We start from the raw sequence: 20273 nt of genomic DNA, 5'->3' as shown, positions 1-20273 counted from the left end.
AGAGAGAGGTATAGTAAAAAAAAAAAATAGATAGGAATTTGCATATAGTACACCAGTTGACTGAAGATAACTTTCATTATTTCCTAAATATTCATCCATGTATCATAGTGTGTTCTGTACAAACCTTCCAAAGAATCTAATGTATATCACAAGCAAAACTTACATCGTGTAAACTGCAATTTAACCTTTTAATCAGATCTAAAGTAATTTAACTTTTGTACCATCTAAGATATTGCAGAAATTGTAATGAAAAGCGTTGTTTATAGTAACAGAAAAGGCAGCCTTTGATGAAGGGGGAAACTGGCATTCCCTGTGTTGACTAGGCAGGAGCTGCTCCTAACAAAGCCATATTCAAAGCTTTCGGACACGGACGTCCTCTGGGCAGGAGCTGCTTCTAACAAAGCCACACTCAAAGCTTTCGGACACGGTCGTCCTCTTGTAAACATCATGATATCTGCTCAGCGTTGTGGTGCGTTTACTCTTTTCGTAAAATAACTATTTCTGCTGCAGCGTTGTGGTGCGTTTACCCTTTTCGTAAAATAACTAAATAGTTTTGCATTAGATTGCCTGGTATAGTTTCTTAACTGGTAATACGATTGTGTGCTACGTATAGAACTGCCATGTAAGAGAACATTACCCGAATAGAATACACAACGTCGTTATTTTCCTTTCGATATTTACTAACTGGAGGAGAAAACTCAAGACACCTCTTGTTTATCATTTCTGTTACAGTGGTAAAGTTTCCGTTTATGGAGCATCCCGGAAACAGCATAGGGGTTAGGGTCAAAAGCATTTCAATGAACTTAATGAACATGATTATTGGAAGTGTTTTAAACCGGGCGAAAGTCAAGTTTAGCTCCGCATCCATATTAAAATTCAGGATTGAGTGATTCTTACTCTGCAGTGCCGGTGTAAAGTTTGCAGAAAACATTGACAGTTGAGTTATAGTTTGAATTAATTGGATAAGAATTCATGTATATACTGCTGTTCATATCTAAATATTTTACCGAGGATAGCATGAAACATATATACTCGTTTCTCATGGTCTTGTGATACAAAGTGATTAATGATTGAGTCCGTTTTTGGCAGAGTACATAAAAAGTAAACGCCCATAAATATTTTACCCAGGATAACTCATAAGTATATGCAAACCCTTTTTTATATTGTTATGGTGGTGTTGGTTGTTCGCTGGGCAGCTAGTGATTGTTGTGATTGCCCTGTCTTAAAGAATAAACTGTAAAAAAGCACAGAAATATTTTCAAACTAGATACAAAGTTAAAATTATTTATTATTATAGAATTGATATTAAAGAACTGGGTGCAATCACCAATGTACAAAAATTGAAATTTAATTACAGACAGAATTATCAGTCTCTTCTATGTTATTCCATAAAGAAAGACAACAAAAGCCACATTCGTTCACACTCAGTCTCTAGCTGTCATGTGTAATGCACCGAAACCACAGCTCCCTTTCCACATCCAGGCCCTACAAAACTTTCCATGTTTTACCCCAGACGTTTCACATACCCTGGTTCAATCCATTGACAGCACATCGACCCCGGTTTACCACATCGTTCCAATTCACTCTAAATGCTTATATTTTCCTATAGTAATGAATTACTATTTATCAACACTTCATTTAAACAGACAGTTTAGTAAAAAATATCTTTCTTTTGCAGGTTTTCTTGCTCAAATACTTGTCCAACGATGGCTTCCATTGTCATTGGAAAAGACTTCATCCCTTCACACTGGATTTATAATGGAAGCTGCAAGGAAAGGAACTCGAGCAAAGGCTGATGCCAAGAAGAAATCAACAAAAAAGGTGGAGGTGAAGCGAGAGTTTATTCCACTGAAGCAAAGATTAGAATTGCAGTAAGTTACTGGGAAACCTTTTACCATGTTTCCAACTATTTTTGAGTCTTGTAATGTTGATCAAGAGAGAAAAATTAATACTAGGTAATTGTCTTTCATTCATTCAGATGTTGTTCTTGACAGTATACCAGATAATTGTCCTTCATTCATTTTTATGTTTTTCTTGACAATAAAGTTCTTGGGGAAGCCCCTAAGGGAAGTGGTATTTGTATATGATTAATTTAATTGATTTCTATTGTTTTCCCAGGGTTGTATTTCTTGTGATAGACCTTATTCTTCTCTTTTGTCAACTCTCATAGCTTTTCTGTAGATCTTATTTACATTGAATTCCACATAGCTGATGCTTTTCTTAATGTCTCATTTCTTTTGGGGACTTAAACATCTAGTAATATCTCCATTGAATTTTTCTCACATTTGATATAAACATTTTTGTTTTAGATGAGGAATTTGTACTGATTTTAACATCAACACATCTGTTTTATGCCTCATGGTTCTGCAGTCTGTAAGCTGATTTTAACAGGCTCAAGATATTTATCAGAGATAACTTTTTTTTATCTGTTTCATCTATTGCTGTGTATACTCTATAACTTTTATAATACTATTCGATTATCCTTATTCTTACCACAAGGTTGTCACTTGTTATCTTCTCATCTTCAAGCAGCATCAGGCTGAGGTCCTTTTCTTAAGGGATTTCACATAAGTGATCACACCATATCTGAGAAGGAAAAACAGTCGTGAGGGATGTGTGCCTCTTTACATGCAGGAGTAACAACTCTTATGCTTTTCTCATACACAGAGGCATTTTGTGATAAAGTAATAGTCTTCTCAAGGAAAGCCAAAAGAGAAATTCCAAAATTGATGTACTGTTTGAAGGCTCCTAGAAGTGCCTTAGTTGGCAGCTATCAGAGAGAATTGGAGGAGGGATGGGAAAAAGAGAAGACAGTTACAAGATTGTGATTGGTTGATTGCAAGTGGGTATGAGCTTGTTTTGTGATAGCAAAGAGAATTGGAATAAAAAAAAAGATAAAGTGGGTCAAAAGTTTGTTTATGATGAGTGTGAAAATGTACAGGATGTATGATTAGTAGATGGTTGAGAACAGCAAAAAGAGTAGATCTCTTTGCCCCCATTTTTTGTATAGGAGATATGTAAGCACTCATCTCGGCAAGAGGATAATACAACGGCACAATCTCAGGACTTTTTTTAGGGAGCTTTATTGAAACATATAGAGATGATATGAAAAAGAAAAGACAAGGGGAAGTACTTATGAATTTTGGAGGAAATGAAAAACGTTTTTTAAAAAGAGCCAAGTCATAATTATTAGGAAAGACTTGAGAAGGTAGAGAGTTCCAAAGCTTCAATGTGTAGGGAAAGAAGCACTTATCAGAATGGCTCATCCTTGTCTTGCCAATGACCAGATAGTAATCATTGTGACAAAGCAGCTTACTGAGTATTGGTCTACCTTGTGGTAGGGGCACACAAGCAGCCAGCTCCCAAGAGCAAAAACCAGTAATACTTAAAGAAGAGGGATAGTGAATCAACTCTGCAGCAAAGGGCAAGAGAGTTGACTTTGGAAGTTAACCTGGGACAATTTATAAATCAGACCGCTTTGGACCCAACTCTGTCAAGTAAGGATTCAAATTAGAGCCACCCCAGATGTGAGAGCAGTACTCCATACAACATTGAGTCGATCCTTTGTATAAACTGTAACTGTTCAGCTGAAAAGAAGTTTTAACATTTAAACAGGACACCCAGTTTCTTAGAGGCAGAACTTAGCTATTCCCATAGTATGTGGTTTCTAACAAAGAATGAATGTTCCAGTGATGCCAAGTACAGGGCTGCCAACCATTATGTTTTTGCCATATTTATGTTCTTTTTTTTCTAAATAAATACAGCAATATGATTTTTCGTAGTAGAATACGTTTTTTTTTTAAATTTTGGTCATACGTTCATGTACATGTATTGTGTATGTAATTTATGGGAAGTTCACAGGGGTGCACTGTTTGGTATATAGTGTATATTCTCGTCACGCACGCAAGTACTAATGCAGTGTACAAAATAACAGTCAGACATCAGTCAGTTTTCACTCATATTGCAGAAATGACCACACAAATTATTGTACAGTCGTTCTTACCATCCAGTCATATCTTTAGCTTGTGTAACCTGGCTAGTCCTACTCCTAGGCCAGGCCAACCTGAGGCTTCAGAAAGTCATGCAAAATTATAATTTATGGAAGAGGATAAGAAATTACTAGTTCCTTTTCATGATATAACAAAAAGTTGTCCAACCAGGACTGAATGTGTGGACAAACAAGCATTAGAACCACTGTTGACTTAGTTTGAGGACCGAAAATTAAACACTACTGACTAGTTATTTGTTGATTTTGAAGTGAACAATTTTGGACTATCTGCATAAATGAATAGAGATAACAGCTTGAGCATTGGACATCACAATTTCCTGTATTGAGAGTGTAGCCTATATTGTGCATGGTTGTAAGTTTTATTTTGCAAAACTTATTTTTTTACAATTTCTTATTTTTGCTATGTTCCTTTTTTTTGTTTTGTTTTGTTTGACAATGTTGGCAGCTCTGCAATTATGTTTATTGAGTCAAGAGGTGGAGTTACAGAACCGTCGTAGGAGAGATGAGAGTTTTGAGGAGCTTTTGATGTTTAATGTCTTGGAGACATTAAGCTTAACTCGATTACATCTACCCCACTGAGATATCCTGTTTAAGTCTGAGCTTATTGAGGAAGCTGTGTCAAGACAAGATGCAGATTGAGTGAGAGAAAAAGGAGCAGATTTGAAGGATGTGGATGAATGCATTGTTGAGTCATCAGCATATGAGTACATTTGATTATTTGTGGAGAGAAAATCAGTGAAAAAAGAAGAATTGTAGGGGACAGGGCAAAACCTTTAGGGATACTGCTATTGATGGAGAAAAGTGGGGAGGCTGATCCATCAACAACAACAACAAAGATAGATCAGCTAGAGAGGAAGGTAGATGAAGGAGCAAAGTGAGGGAGGGAAGCCAAAAGAGGGGTGCTTAGAGATGAGACCCCGATGCCACACCCTGTTAGTGGAGTTAATGGATTTCCATTGATTAGTGACTGAAGCATAGTGAAACTTTAGAAGTTAAGAGATGTTACTGTAAGGAGATTTATGGTCTAGTTATGTAATGGATGTGTTCATATTGCAGTAAAATAGTATTACAGATAATATAGATAAGAAAAGATCCACTGGAAATATCAGTAAACAGTTGGATTTCTGAAAAAATATGAAATGATTAGGAGTTTCTCTGAAGTGGCATTCCACTAAGTGCTTAAGATAAAAGTATTAAATGAGTAAATTGCTGTGTCTGCCTTAATGTAATGATGTCTTAAGGTGACAGCTTTACATTCAGTAAGTGCAGGTTTCAGAATTTCTCCAGTTTGGTAACTGTGCGGTTTGGATCTTAGAATTACCATTTAATATTTATCTTTCCCACTCCTCACCAGTGACTTCCGTTATGAAAGATTGGCTTGGTTTGTAATTATAAGCATGTATGCTCTTTCTTAGCTTTGTTTGGAGGTATATTACATAGTGATTAGAGGCCGTGTAAAAAACTTTTGTTCATCAAGAAGGGATATGTACGACACCCCATTCAAACCCCAGTATTTGCATACCTGTCTCGGAAGCACATTGATTTTACATGATACATAGAAAACGATTTCTTGTAATAAATGGAGCTTTGAAAACAAAATTTTACTTTATACATTGAAAAGAATTTCTTGTAATAACCTGGAATTTCCGTGAATCAGGACTGCAAACACCTGAAGAGCTCTTATTAGTTGTTTTTTTTTTTCTTATACTCTGTTTCCTTTTCACTTGAAATATCCTTGATTGGGGCATTGTTTTCCCTGTATCTTGATGGTGACATTAAGAATTAAGGTAAAAGATAAACTATTATTTTTTATTTTCTATTTCACTTTGTCGCTGTCTCCCGCGTTAGCGAGGTAGCGCAAGGAAACAGATGAAAGAAATGGCCCAACCAACCCCCATACACATGTATATACATACACGTCCACACACGCAAATATACATACCTATACATCTCAATGTACACATATATATACACACACAGACACATACATATATACCCATGCACACAATTCACACTGTCTGCCTTTATTCATTCCCATCGCCACTTCGCCACACATGGAATACCATCCCCCTCCCCCCTCATGTGTGCGAGGTAGCACTAGGAAAAGACAACAAAGGCCCCATTGGTTCACACTCAGTCTCTAGCTGTCATGCAATAATGCCCGAAACCACAGCTCCCTTTCCACATCCAGGCCCCACACAACTTTCCATGGTTTACCCCAGACGCTTCACATTTCCTGATTCAATCCACTGACAGCACGTCAACCCCGGTATACCACATCGATCCAATTCACTCTATTCCTTGCCCGCCTTTCACCCTCCTGCATGTTCAGGCCCCGATCACTCAAAATCTTTTTCACTCCATCTTTCCACCTCCAATTTGGTCTCCCACTTCTCCTCATTCCCTCCACCTCCGACATATATCCTCTTGGTCAGTCTTTCCTCACTCATTCTCTCCATGTGCCCAAACCATTTCAAAACACCCTCTTCTGCTCTCTCAACCATGCTCTTTTTATTTCCACACATCTCTCTTACCCTTACATTACTTACTCGATCAAACCACCTCACACCACACATTGTCCTCAAAAATCTCATTTCCAGCACATCCACCCTCCTGCGCACAACTCTATCCATAGCCCACGCCTCGCAACCATACAACATTGTTGGAACCACTATTCCTTCAAACATACCCATTTTTGCTTTCTGAGATAATGTTCTCGACTTCCACACATTCTTCAAGGCTCCCAGGATTTTCGCCCCCTCCCCCACCCTATGATTCACTTGCGCTTCCATGGTTCCATCTGCTGCCAGATCCACTCCCAGATATCTAAAACACTTTACTTTCTCCAGTTTTTCTCCATTCAAACTTACCTCCCAATTGACTTGACCCTCAACCCTACTGTACCTAATAACCTTGCTCTTATTCACATTTACTCTTAACTTTCTTCTTTGACGCACTTTACCAAACTCAGTCACCAGCTTCTGCAGTTTCTCACATGAATCAGCCACCAGCGCTGTATCATCAGCGAACAACAACTGACTCACTTCCCAAGCTCTCTCATCCACAGCAGACTTCATACTTGCCCCTCTTTCCAAAACTCTTGCATTCACCTCCCTAACAACCCCATCCATAAACAAATTAAACAACCATGGAGACATCACACACCCCTGCCGCAAACCTACATTCACTGAGAACCAATCACTTTCCTCTCTTCCTACACGTACACATGCCTTACATCCTCGATAAAAACTTTTCACTGCTTCTAACAACTTGCCTCCCACACCATATATTCTTAATACCTTCCACAGAGCATCTCTGTCAACTCTATCATATGCCTTCTCCAGATCCATAAATGCTACATACAAATAAACTAAGAAGAAAAATTAGATATTTGTTTATTCTTATTGGTAAGGATTTTAAAGCACTGTGATAACTGTGTTTATAAGAGCAAGCTAAAGGAATTGATGTATGTATGTATGTGGGAAGTTAATAGAATTTTGAGATTACAAATTGTTAATCCTGTAGGTTATTGCACTTTTTTTATTATTTGGTATGCAGAATTGATATACAGTGACAGATGATTTTTATTACCAGACAAACTGGTGGTGCATCTCCAAGACGTGTTGAGAACCATTTGAAGGATCCCATAGATAACGTGTGGTTCACCTTGTATTACAAATGGAAGGTATGGTTAGATGATATTCCTATAATCTCATTGTCTTTCCATGTCATGTATCATTATGTCATCTTTGTACAGAACAGTACAGTAAAAGTCGTCCTTTTACTGATTAGGTTTCCTTACATTTGAAAGTGTCTAGGGTTGAATTTTTGGATTATTTAGTTTTGATGTAAGTTTACAGAGATTATTTTAGTGTCAATAATTTTTTTCATGTGTATTTGCCATTTCCCACGTTAGCAAGGTAGCATAAGGAACAGATGACAGAACTTTGAGGGAAAAATCCTCACTTGGCCCCTTTTTCTGTTCCCTCTTTTGGAAAAGTAAGACTGGAGGGGAGGATTTCCAGCCCCCTGCTTCCACCCCTTTTAGTCACCTACTACAACATGCAGGGAATACATGGGAATTATTCTTTCTCCCTTAGCCCCTAGTATGATTGCAAAAGATAATTTGAGATATTGGAGAAAGAATACTACCCATATTGCATGTAGTAGAAAGCGATTAAAAGTGAGTGGGAGTTAGGGCTTGATATCCTTCCCTTTTTCAAGTTTCAGGAAGTGGGAACAGAAAAAAAGAGCCAAGTAAGGAGTGCTCGTCCTCCTCAAAGGCTCTGATGAGGGGTTTCTAAATGCATGTGGATGTAATCAGGATGAGCAAGGGAGTGATAGGTAGGATGTTTGGGGAGAGGAATGTGGATTTTCTTGCTCTGAGTGAAACTAAGTTCAAGGGAATGGGGAAAGAATAGATTGGGCATGTCCAAGGACGAAAATCTGGGATTAGTGTGAAGACAAGGGCAAAGAAGGGTATGGCACTTCTGCTGAAGGAGGAGATTTGTTAAAAAGTTTAAGAAAGTAAGCTCCAGACTGATGTGAATGCGAATGAAGGTGATTATGAAAAGTGGTTGATAGTGCTTATACACCTTATGATGAGAGGAATATGGAAGAGAGGAAAGTGCTGTTGGAGGAACTGAGTGAGTGAATCAGCAAATTTGATGCAAATAACTGAGTTTTAACTGTAGGAGGTTTGAATGTAAGAGTGGTAATGTGATAGTTGATGGCATAATTGGGGGACAATAAAGACGTAAATGAAAATATTGATCATTTTGTGGAGGTTGGTGCTAAAGAAGACTGGTGATTGGGAATATCTGAGTTAAAAGGGTACTTACATAAATATGTGGGTGAATGAAGTGGAGGAATTATTGATAAATGTGGTAATTGAAAGTCATCCAAAAGAGAGACTGTAGGATGTGAATTAAGTGAGGGGGTCAGCTGGAGGTATGCCTGATAACATCGTGGAGGAGATGAATGTGAAAGTTTGTTGTGACTAGGAAAAGAGGAAAAGACATGGGTGGGAAGAGTTTGGTGAAAGTGAGTGAGCTTGGGAAAGATACTCGTATGTTGAGATGTCAAGGGAAATTGAATTAAGACTGGCATGTAGACGTTAGTAGTTGGTTGGCAGCCAACGACCAGGGAGGTATATTACCATTACTACCCACCTGGGTCTTGGGAGGGTTAGTGATGGCTTTGTAGTGAGTCAGCACTTCAGTGGTTGTCAAGTTACATTCCTGTGTCCCAGATAGCTGTCTTTTCTTTCTGCCTCACCCCCACGTGGACTAGTGGCATTCTGTCCACAAACATAAAATCCCTCCTTGTTGTTTGTAACACTTGACAACACTTAACTCACACAACTCATTCTTTGTAACTCTAGACTTTCCTGTGGTGAGCACTGTGTGTTAGCCCTGCCTTTTGGCAAATTGGTTGGAGTAATAGATAGAAATAGTTGGTAGGAACATTTAGGCAGGATGTATGGGTATGTATATTTGCCTGTGGGGATGTGTATGTATATACATGTGTATGGGGGTGGGTTGGGCCATTTCTTTTGTCTGTTCCCTTGCGCTACCTCGCAAACGCGGGAGATAGCGATAAAGCAAAATAAATAGATAAATAGATAAATGTGAGATATGAAAATGAAATAATGGAAACTCAGATACATTTGCTTAGATGACAGCTTATATCAGAATGCACCTTGACAGTAGGGAAGCTTGAGTTTGTCTACCTTTACATGCAGCCAGTTTTTCATTTATTAAGTATTTCATTTATTAAGCATTAAGCTCAGTCAAATGAAGAGAACATGTTGTGTGGAGAGAATTAACTTTTGTACTTAAACAAAAGATTTTGAGACACGTTTGGTGTTTGTAGGCTAGTTCTACATTGATCACGTTTTTGTGGCTGTTTGTGAGTATGAAGTCATAAAATGTAAGACATTGGTGAGGGATTATTGATGAAATAAATGTTACACCTTTTTTTTTTTTTAGCTGTGCTTGACATCTACAGTGAACATAAGTTTAGGGAGTCAAAGTTACTTTATTAGGATAATCAGACCTCTTATTTTAAGATTGAGATAGTCTGACTGGATAAGACTGTCATGCTCTTCTGTCATGGATAGGAAATTACTCATTACTCAGTGGTGATTACCTGTATGTTCATAAATGGGACTGTATTTTCCAGGTATACAGCGTGAAAGATGCTATTGCCATGCACAGAGAAACACATCATGAGACACAAATTGGACGTCAGGATTCATATATAAAGGCTGTTATTGAACTTGATATGTCTTTAGACAAAAAGGTAGGCCTGTATAAGCTGATATAGATTTATTTACTCACTCTGAAGAGTAATTTGTTTTAATCTCCCACCACTTAGATGCCTATTATAATATTGATATTCATAGTTCACACGTTATTTTTTTTTATTATTATACTTAATCACAGTCTCCCGCATTAGCAAGGTAGCACAAGGAAACAGACGAAAGAATGGCCCAGCAGACCCACATACACATGTATATACATAAATGCCTACACACACACACATATACATACCTATACATTCCAATGTATACATACATATACTTTTTTTTTTTTTTTTTTTTTTTTTTTATACTTTGTCGCTGTCTCCCGCGTTTGCGAGGTAGCGCATGGAAACAGACGAAAGAAATGGCCCAACCCCCCCCCCCCATACACATGTACATACACACGTCCACACACGCAAATATACATACCTACACAGCTTTCCATGGTTTACCCCGGACGCTTCACATGCCTTGATTCAATCCACTGACAGCACGTCAACCCCTGTATACCACATCGCTCCAATTCACTCTATTTCTTGCCCTCCTTTCACCCTCCTGCATGTTCAGGCCCCGATCACACAAAATCCTTTTCACTCCATCTTTCCACCTCCAATTTGGTCTCCCTCTTCTCCTCGTTCCCTCCACCTCCGACACATATATCCTCTTGGTCAATCTTTCCTCACTCATTCTCTCCATGTGCCCAAACCATTTCAAAACACCCTCTTCTGCTCTCTCAACCACGCTCTTTTTATTTCCACACATCTCTCTTACCCTTACGTTACTTACTCGATCAAACCACCTCACACCACACATTGTCCTCAAACATCTCATTTCCAGCACATCCATCCTCCTGCGCACAACTCTATCCATAGCCCACGCCTCGCAACCATACAACATTGTTGGAACCACTATTCCTTCAAACATACCCATTTTTGCTTTCCGGGATAATGTTCTCGACTTCCACACATTTTTCAAGGCTCCCAAAATTTTCGCCCCCTCCCCCACCCTATGATCCACTTCTGCTTCCATGGTTCCATCCGCTGACAGATCCACTCCCAGATATCTAAAACACTTCACTTCCTCCAGTTTTTCTCCATTCACACTCACCTCCCAATTGACTTGACCCTCAACCCTACTGTACCTAATAACCTACATATACATACACAGACATATACATATATACACATGTACATATTCATCCTTGCTGCCCTCATCCATTTCCATTGCCACCCTGCCATACATGAAATAGCTTCTCCCGCTTCTCCTCGTTCCTTCCACTTCTGACACATATATCCTCTTTGTCAATCTTTCCTCACTCATTCTCTCCATGTGACCAGGTCATTTCAACACACCCTCTTCTGCTCTCTCAACCACACTCTTTCTATTTCCACTCATCTCTCTTACCTTTTCATTACTTACTCGATCAAACCACTCACACCACATATTGTCCTCAAACATTTCATTTCCAACACATCCACCCTCCTCCGATGTGTAGCCCATGCCTCGCAACCATATAACATTGTTGGAACCACTGTTCCTTCAAGCATACCCATTTTTGCTCTCCAAGATAATGTTCTCACCTTCAGCACATTCCTCAGCGCTCCCACAACCTTCGCCCACTCCCCCACCCTGCGAGTCACTTCCACTTCCATGGTTCCATCCACTGCTAAATCCACTCCCAGGTATCTAAAACATTTCACTTCCTCCAGTTTTTCTCCATTCAAACTTACCTCCCAATTTATTTGTCCTTCCACCTTACTGAACCTGATAACCTTGCTCTTATTCACATTTACTCTCACCTTTCTTCTTTCACACACTTTACCAAACTCAGTCACTAGCTTCTGCAGTTTTCTCACCCGAATCAGCCACCAGCGCTTTATCATCAGCGAACAACTGACTCACTTCCTAAGCCCTTTCATCCACAACAGGCTGCATACTTGCCCCTCTCTCCAAAACTCTTTTGCATTTATAATTACTTATTTATGTACAGGCAAACATTTTTTTAAGTATATGTTTGCCATTTCCCTTGTTAGCAAGGTAACATTAAGAACAGAGGACTGAGCTTTGGAGGGAAAATCCTCACTTGGCCCCCTTCTTTGCTCCTTCTTTTGGAAAAGTAAAAACTGGAGGAGAGGATTTCCAGCCCCGTGCTTCCTACCCTTTTAGTCGCCTTCTATGACACGCAGGGAATATGGAGGTAGAATTCTTTCTCCCCTACTTCAGGGATAAATAAATTTAAGAGTAGGATGCTTCATCGAAAGTCTTACATAAACTCCCATTATGATATATATCAAGCACTGTTCATTCATATGTTTTAAGACCCAAGAAAATTGCATAACATTTACTGAAGAAATTCAGAAACTCATCTTGCCAGTTTGGATATCAAGTAAGTAAAGTAGTCATCTGCCACTTGCATTAAAAGAAAAAAAATATGAGAGAAAAGAATGGTTGCTCCATGGTTTGAGTTGTGTGGTTAGTAAAAGCAGCCAAGCATTGAAAGTCTAAAAATTTTCATTAGGCTCATTTTGCTTTTGAGGTAGTAATTTTTTAAGTTAGTAGGAGCTAAATGAATGTTTGTTGCATGGTTTGAGTTGTTTTGTTAGTAAAAGCAGCCTGGCAGTAAAAGTAAAAAATTCATTATACACATTTCGCTTTTGAGGTAGTTATTTCAGAAGTCAGTAGGGGCTAATTGCTTCAATACCAAATAGGGGCCTTTATTTAAGAAAATTATCTTTGCCATTGAAAGTACCTCTTTGTCTGCATTTGGAAGAAGATTGTTGTACTTAGTTACTATAGAATATTTTTTTATTTATATATTTTGCTTTGTTGCTGTCTCCCACGTTTGCGAGGTAGCGCAAGGGAACAGATGAAAGAAATGGCCCAACCCACCCCCATACACCTGTATATACATACACGTCCACACATGCAAATATACATACCCTATACATCTCAATGAACACATATGTATACACACACAGACACATACATATATACTCATGCACACAATTCACACTATCTGCCTTTATTCATTCCCATCGCCACCTCGCCACACATGGAATAACATCCCCCTCCCCCCTCATGTGTGCGAGGTAGCTCTAGGAAAAGACAACAAAGGCCCCATTGGTTCACACTCAGTCTCTAGCTGTCATGCAATAATGCCCGAAACCACAGCTCCCTTTCCACATCCAGGCCTCACAGAACTTTCCATGGTTTACCCCAGACGCTTCACATGCCTTGATTCAATCCATTGACAGCATGTCGACCCTGGTATACCACATCGATCCAATTCACTCTATTCCTTGCCCGCCATTCACCCTCCTGCATGTTCAGGCCCCGATCACTCAAAATCATTTTCACTCCATCTTTCCACCTCCAATTTGGTCTCCCACTTCTCCTCGTTCCCTCCACCTCCGACACATATATCCTCTTGGTCAATCTTTCCTCACTCATTCTCTCCATGTGCCCAAACCATTTCAAAACATCCTCTTCTGCTCTCTCAACCACGCTCTTTTTATTTCCACACATCTCTCTTACCCTTACATTACTTACTCGATCAAACCACCTCACACCACAAATTGTCCTCAAACATCTCATTTCCAGCACATCCACCCTCCTGTGCACAACTCTATCCATAGCCCATGCCTCGCAACCATACAACATTGTTGGAACCACTACTCCTTCAAACATAGCCATTTTTGCTTTTGGAGATAATATTCTCGACTTCCACACATTCTTCAAGGCTCCCAGGATTTTCGCCCCCTCCCCCACCCTATGATTCACTTCCACTTCCATGGTTCCATCCGCTGCCAGATCCACTCCCAGATATAGAATATATTTGATAATTTTTTACATTTCTACACATTATTTGACAAAGAAGTATTTTATTTTTTTTTTTGCTCCTTTAGGTAACAGTGAAATGTAGAACCCATTGCACTTGCACTTTCAAAGTGTCTGTTATCTTTAAATCCTCTCCTGATTCAGTGGGGATGGTTCATGTACAATCAAAGACACAGCTATCATCTCTGATATTGTTGAAAACAACAGAAAGGTTGAGCCAATCTTCACGTGTCTATGACACTTGTGTACAGGTTGCAGGCCTTTTACCCATGAAACAAGTTGCCAGTTCACCATATACTGTTTGGTGGTGCTTACAGACAGTATAGGTATTGTGAAATACAGATGTGGAACATACTCGACTACGGTTCGCACAAGCTTCAGTCACCATACTGCCAACATGAATCAGTCCTGGCAATAAATCATATTACATAAAACTATCAAGTGATAACTTAACACATGAATGTAGACTGTCAGTCATTTCAGCTTCTCATCTGCAGACACCTTTCAGATTTATGATTGCCCTTAAAAACATATTGTTCCATATTGAATATTGTTCAGCAGTCACATTTCCAAATCATGAATAGTGATCGTGCTTTAATGTTTAAAAACATTATCTGAATGGGAACCTGAAACTTCCAACTTAATAGGTATACCGACCAACCACATGTTGTCACTAGTTAAGTCTCATGTTGTTTCAATAGGTTTAATCAGTCATCGGACAAAACAGGGAAGATGTTGTATGGAAGATAGTTGTGTTTTAGATTGTACATGCAACCTCTCAGAGTATTCATAGTCATTCTCAACCCCATGCCCAGTGAGTTTAAAGTGAAACATGAACTTTTGCACTTCCGTTTACACTTTTTACTCTCTCACTTTGCACACTTGAGTTGCTTCATCAAATGGGACCAACTTCTCTATTCGCATTACTACTGCATATGAAACACTTCCATTGCATTTGATCCCAGTCGTTCATCTGGAATCGTCATTAGAAACATCCTTTGCTCCAATAACTTTTCACTGAATGTATGCATCTTAGTACCTTCAACTGTGCCATTATATATTTTCTTTACCAACATATCTGCCATATATTATGCATGGTCATGCCACCACGAAAAACTTAACACCACTCTTGTTCTTGATCTAACCTGACCTTTATATCAATTGATTTCACATCCTTGCATCAGAGTTAGAAGTACTTCATTATGTGTGCTTAGTGCACACTTTACACCTTTTATTCTGTTCACCAAAGCTTCACTAGTCCTTCAGTTTTTCCCATTAAAACCACTCTCATCTTCTGCATCTTACTGTCTTCATTACGAAACTTTTCTTCCAGATACCTAAACTCATATACATACACCTCTCAATTTTCATCTTTTAAACTAATATTATACTGTGACATCCCATCTGCTTCAAAACATAAAGTTTTACTCTTACTTGCTTTCATTTTTGGCATCCACCTCATATATATATATATATATATATATATATATATATATATATATATATGCCCTGATTCAATCCACTGACAGCACTCATTTGCCCTCTTTTTCACCTCTCGACTTCATATATATATAGTAAAGTGTTTTAGATATCTGGGAGTGGATCTGGCAGCGGATGGAACCATGGAAGTGGAAGTGGATCATAGGGTGGGGGAGGGGGCGAAAATCCTGGGAGCCTTGAAGAATGTGTGGAAGTCGAGAACATTATCTCGGAAAGCAAAAATGGGTATGTTTGAAGGATTAGTGGTTCCAACAATGTTGTATGGTTGCGAGGCGTGGGCTATGGATAGAGTTGTGCGCAGGAGGATGGATGTGCTGGAAATGAGATGTTTGTGGACAATGTGTGGTGTGAGGTGGTTTGATCGAGTAAGTAACGTAAGGGTAAGAGAGATGTGTGGAAATAAAAAGAGCGTGGTTGAGAGAGCAGAAGAGGGTGTTTTGAAATGGTTTGGGCACATGGAGAGAATGAGTGAGGAAAGATTGACCAAGAGGATATATGTGTCGGAGGTGGAGGGAACGAGGAGAAGTGGGAGACCAAATTGGAGGTGGAAAGATGGAGTGAAAAAGATGTTGTGTGATCGGGGCCTGAACATGCAGGAGGGTGAAAGGAGGGCAAGGAATAGAGTGAATTGGATCGATGTGGTATACCGGGGTTGACGTGCTGTCAGTGGATTGAATCAGGGCATGTGAAGCGTCTGGGGTAAACCATGGAAAGCTGTGTAGGTATGTATATATATACATATATATATATATATATATATATGTATATTTTTCTATTTTCCTTAGTCACTGTCTCCTACGTTAGCAAGGTAGCACAAGGAGACAAACGAAAGAATGGCCCAACCCACCCACATACACAGACAAATACATATATACCCATGTACATATTTATACTTACTGCCTTCGTCCCTTCCTGTCACCACCCTGCCCCACAGGAAAAACAGCAAACCCCCCCAACACATGAGGTAGTGCTAGGAAAAGACAACAAAGGCCACATTTTTTCACACTCAGTTTCTAGCTGTCATGTATAATGCACCGAAACTACAGCTCACTTTCCACTACCAGGCCCCACAAAACTTTCCATGGTTTACCCCAGACACTTCACATGCCTTGGTTCAATCCGTTGACAGCACGTTGACCCCGGTATACCACATCGTTCCAATTCACTCTTTTCCTTGCGCGCCTTTCACCCTCCCGTATGTTCAGGTCCCAATCACTCAAAATCATTTTCACTCCATCCTTCCACCTCCGGTTTGGTCTCCCACTTCTCCTCGTTCCCTTCACCTGTGACACATATATCCTCTTTGTCAATCTTTCCTCACTCATTCTCTCCATTTGACCAAACCATTTTAATATAGCCTCTTCTGCTTTGTCAACCACACTATTTGTTACCACACATCTCTCTTACCTTTTCATTACTTACTCGATCAATTCAACTCGCACCACATATTGTCCTCAAACATCTCATTTCCAACACATCTACCCTCATCTGTGCAACCCTATCTATAGCCCATGCCTCGCAACCATATAACATTGTTGGAACCACTATTCCTTCAAACATACCCATTTTTGCTCTCCAAGATAACATTCACCTTCCACACATTCTTCAACCCTCCAAGAACCTTCGCCCCCTCCCCTACCCTGTGACTCACTTCCGCTTCCATGGCTCCATCCATTGCTAAATCCACTCCCAGATATCTATAACACTTCACTTCCTCCAGTTTTTCTTCATTCAAATTTACCTCTGAATTAATTTGTCCTTCCACCTTAGTGAACCTGATAACCTTGCTCTTATTCACATTTACTCTCACCTTTCTTCTTTCACACACTTTACCAAACTCAGTCACCAACTTCTGCAGTTTCTCACCTGAATCAGCCACCAGCACTGTATCATCGGTGAACAACTGACTCACTTCCCAAGCCCTCTCATCCACAACAGACTGCTTACTTGCCCCCTCTCCAAAACTTGCGTTCACCTCCCTAACCACCCCATCCATAAACAAATTAAACAACCTTGGAGACATCACGCACCCCTGCTGCAAACCAACATTCACTGGGAACCAATCACTATACTCTCTTCTTACTCGTACACATGCCTTACATCCTTGGTAAAAACTTTTCACTGCTTCTAGCAACTTACCTCCCACACCATAAACTCTTAATACCTTCCACAGAGCATCTCTATCAACTCTATCATATGCTTTCTCCAGATCCATAAATGCTACATAGAATCACAAGGTGGGGGAGGGGGTGAAGGTTCTGAGTTGACTTCTTTTTCAGCCCTTGCACCTTCCTCTTGACCTCCTGCTGCTTTCTTTTGTACATCTCCCTGTCATTTTCACTCTGTCCGTGTAAGTAATGTCCAAATGCCTCTCTTTTCTCTTTCATGAACAACTTTACTTCTTCATCACACCACTCTCTACCCTTTCTAATCTGCCCACCTCCCACCTTTCTCATGCCAGTGCATCTTTTGCACATGCCATCATTACTTCCCTAAATACATCCCATTCCTCACCCAGTCCCCTTGTGTCACTTGCTCTTACCTTTTGCCATTTTACATTCAATCTCTCCTCGCACTTCCTCACGCAATTCTCCATTCCAAGATCACTTAGTCTCACCACTCTCCTCTTCCCAACATTCTCTCCTCCTTTATGAAAACCTTTACATACCTTCACCTTCACTTCCACAAGATAGTGATCAGACATCCCTCCAGCTGCCCCTTTTCGGATATTAACATCCAAAAGTCTCTCATTTACATGCCTATCAATTAATATACATTCCAATAGTGCCCTTTGATCATCTCTCCTACTCACATATGTATACTTATGTATATCACTTTTTTTTAAACCAGGTGTTCCCAATCACCAGTCTCTTTTCAGCCCACAAATCCACAAGCATTTCACCATTTCCATTCACAACACTGAATACCCCATGTTCATCAATTATACCTTCAACTGCCTCATTACTCAACTTCACATTTAAATCATCTTTGCTAAAGCAGAGGGTAGCATTGCTGTGGGCAGGGTAGCAACAGGAATGGATGAAGGCAAGCAAGTATGAATATGTACATGTGTATATATGTATATGTCTGTGTATGTGTATGTATGTATATGTTGATATGTATAGGTATGTATATGTACGTATATGGGCATTTACATATATATTTGTGTATATGAGTGGATGGGCCATTCTTGGACTGTTTCTTGGCACAGGAATCAGCGATTATGTACAGTAAATAAATGTATATTATTTATTTATTTACTATACTCGGTCGCCGTTTCTTGCATTGGCAAGGTAGTGCCAGGAAAGAGACAAAGGAATGGCCCATCCACTCATATACATATTAACATTTTTTTTTTTTCCAAAAGAAGGAACAGAGAAAGGGGCCAGGTGAGGATATTCCCTCAAAGGCCCAGTCCTCTGTTCTTAACGCTACCTCGCTATCGCGGGAAATGGCGAATAGTATGAAAAAAAAAATGTACATACATATTCATACACAGACACAGACATTAACATAGTCATACTTGATTTCCTTCATCCATTCCCAGCACCACCCCTTTATTAGGGTGTATTAGGGGCCATAGCTGTCCATGCTGTCGCAGCTAAGAAAAAAAAAGAGAAAGGTTGTGATGAAGTGAGGAGATTGAGTGTTTATTTTGAAGGATTGCTAAATGTGTTTGATGATAGAGCTGCAAATGGTGTTTGGATTGGGGTGGTATGCAAAGTGAGACGGGTCATGAAGATTGGTTTGGTGAAGAGAGAAAAGGTGGTGAATACCTTGGGCAAGATGAAATGTGGAAAGGTGGCTGAAGTGGATGGTATTGCAGTTGAATTTATTAAGAAAGATGGTGACTGTGCTGTTGATTGATTGGTAAGGATTTTCTATGTATGTATGGATCCTGGTGAGGTGCCTGAGGATTGATGGAATGCAAGTATAGTGCTGCTGTATAAAGGCAAGGGGGATAAAGGTGAGTATTTAAACTACAGAGGTATAAGTTTGTTGAGTATACCTGTTAAGTTGTACAGGAGGGTGTTGGTTGAAGGATGTAGCCATATACAGATCATCAGATTAGGGAGGAGCATTGTGGTTTCAGAAGATTTAGAGGATGTATGGATCAGGTATGTGCTTTAAAGAATTTGTGTAAGAATTACTTAGAAAAAGAGATGGATTTGCATGTGGTATTTAGAGTTGATAGAGATGCTTTTTAGAAGATCTGGAGAATATATGGTGTGGGAAGAATGCTACTAAAAGCAGTGGGAAGATTTTATCAAGTGTGTAATGCTTGTGTACAAGTAAGGAGAGAAGAGTGAATGATTTCAGGTGAAGTTAGGTTTATTGCAGGGGTATGTGATGTGACATTGGATGTACACTTTGTTTATGGATGAGGTGGTGAGGGAGTTAAATGCAAGAGTCTTGGAGAGAGGGGTGAGTATGCAGTCTGTTGGGGATGAGAAGGCTTGGGAAGTGAGTCGAATGTTGTTTGCTGATGATACAGGACTGAATTTAGATTCAAGTGAGAAACCACAGAAGTTGGTGACTGAGTTTGGAAGTGTGTGAAAGGAGAAAGCTAAGAGTAAATGTGAATAAAAGCAAGGTTATTAAATTTAGCAGAGTTGAGGGACA

At 39.6% G+C, this 20273-nt stretch overlaps 1 protein-coding gene across 1 annotated transcript in view; it reads left to right on the top strand.

Annotated features, from left to right (window-relative positions):
* Nucleotides 1-314: 314 nt before the first annotated feature.
* mRpL1 (mitochondrial ribosomal protein L1) overlaps nucleotides 315-20273 on the top strand; it is a 45950-nt gene continuing 25991 nt past the window's right edge. The window contains exons 1-4 of the mRNA XM_071684869.1: nucleotides 315-469; nucleotides 1679-1871; nucleotides 7604-7694; nucleotides 10193-10312. Of these exons, the coding sequence (XP_071540970.1) occupies nucleotides 448-469; nucleotides 1679-1871; nucleotides 7604-7694; nucleotides 10193-10312 (426 nt within the window). The 5' untranslated portion in view covers nucleotides 315-447. The remainder of the gene's footprint in view (nucleotides 470-1678; nucleotides 1872-7603; nucleotides 7695-10192; nucleotides 10313-20273) is intronic.

Source organism: Panulirus ornatus, chromosome 3, assembly GCF_036320965.1.
Source record: "Panulirus ornatus isolate Po-2019 chromosome 3, ASM3632096v1, whole genome shotgun sequence".
Classification (NCBI taxonomy): Eukaryota; Metazoa; Arthropoda; class Malacostraca; order Decapoda; family Palinuridae; genus Panulirus; species Panulirus ornatus.
The sequence above is the reverse complement of the archived record's forward strand: the minus strand, read 5'-3'. Positions and strand labels throughout refer to the sequence as shown.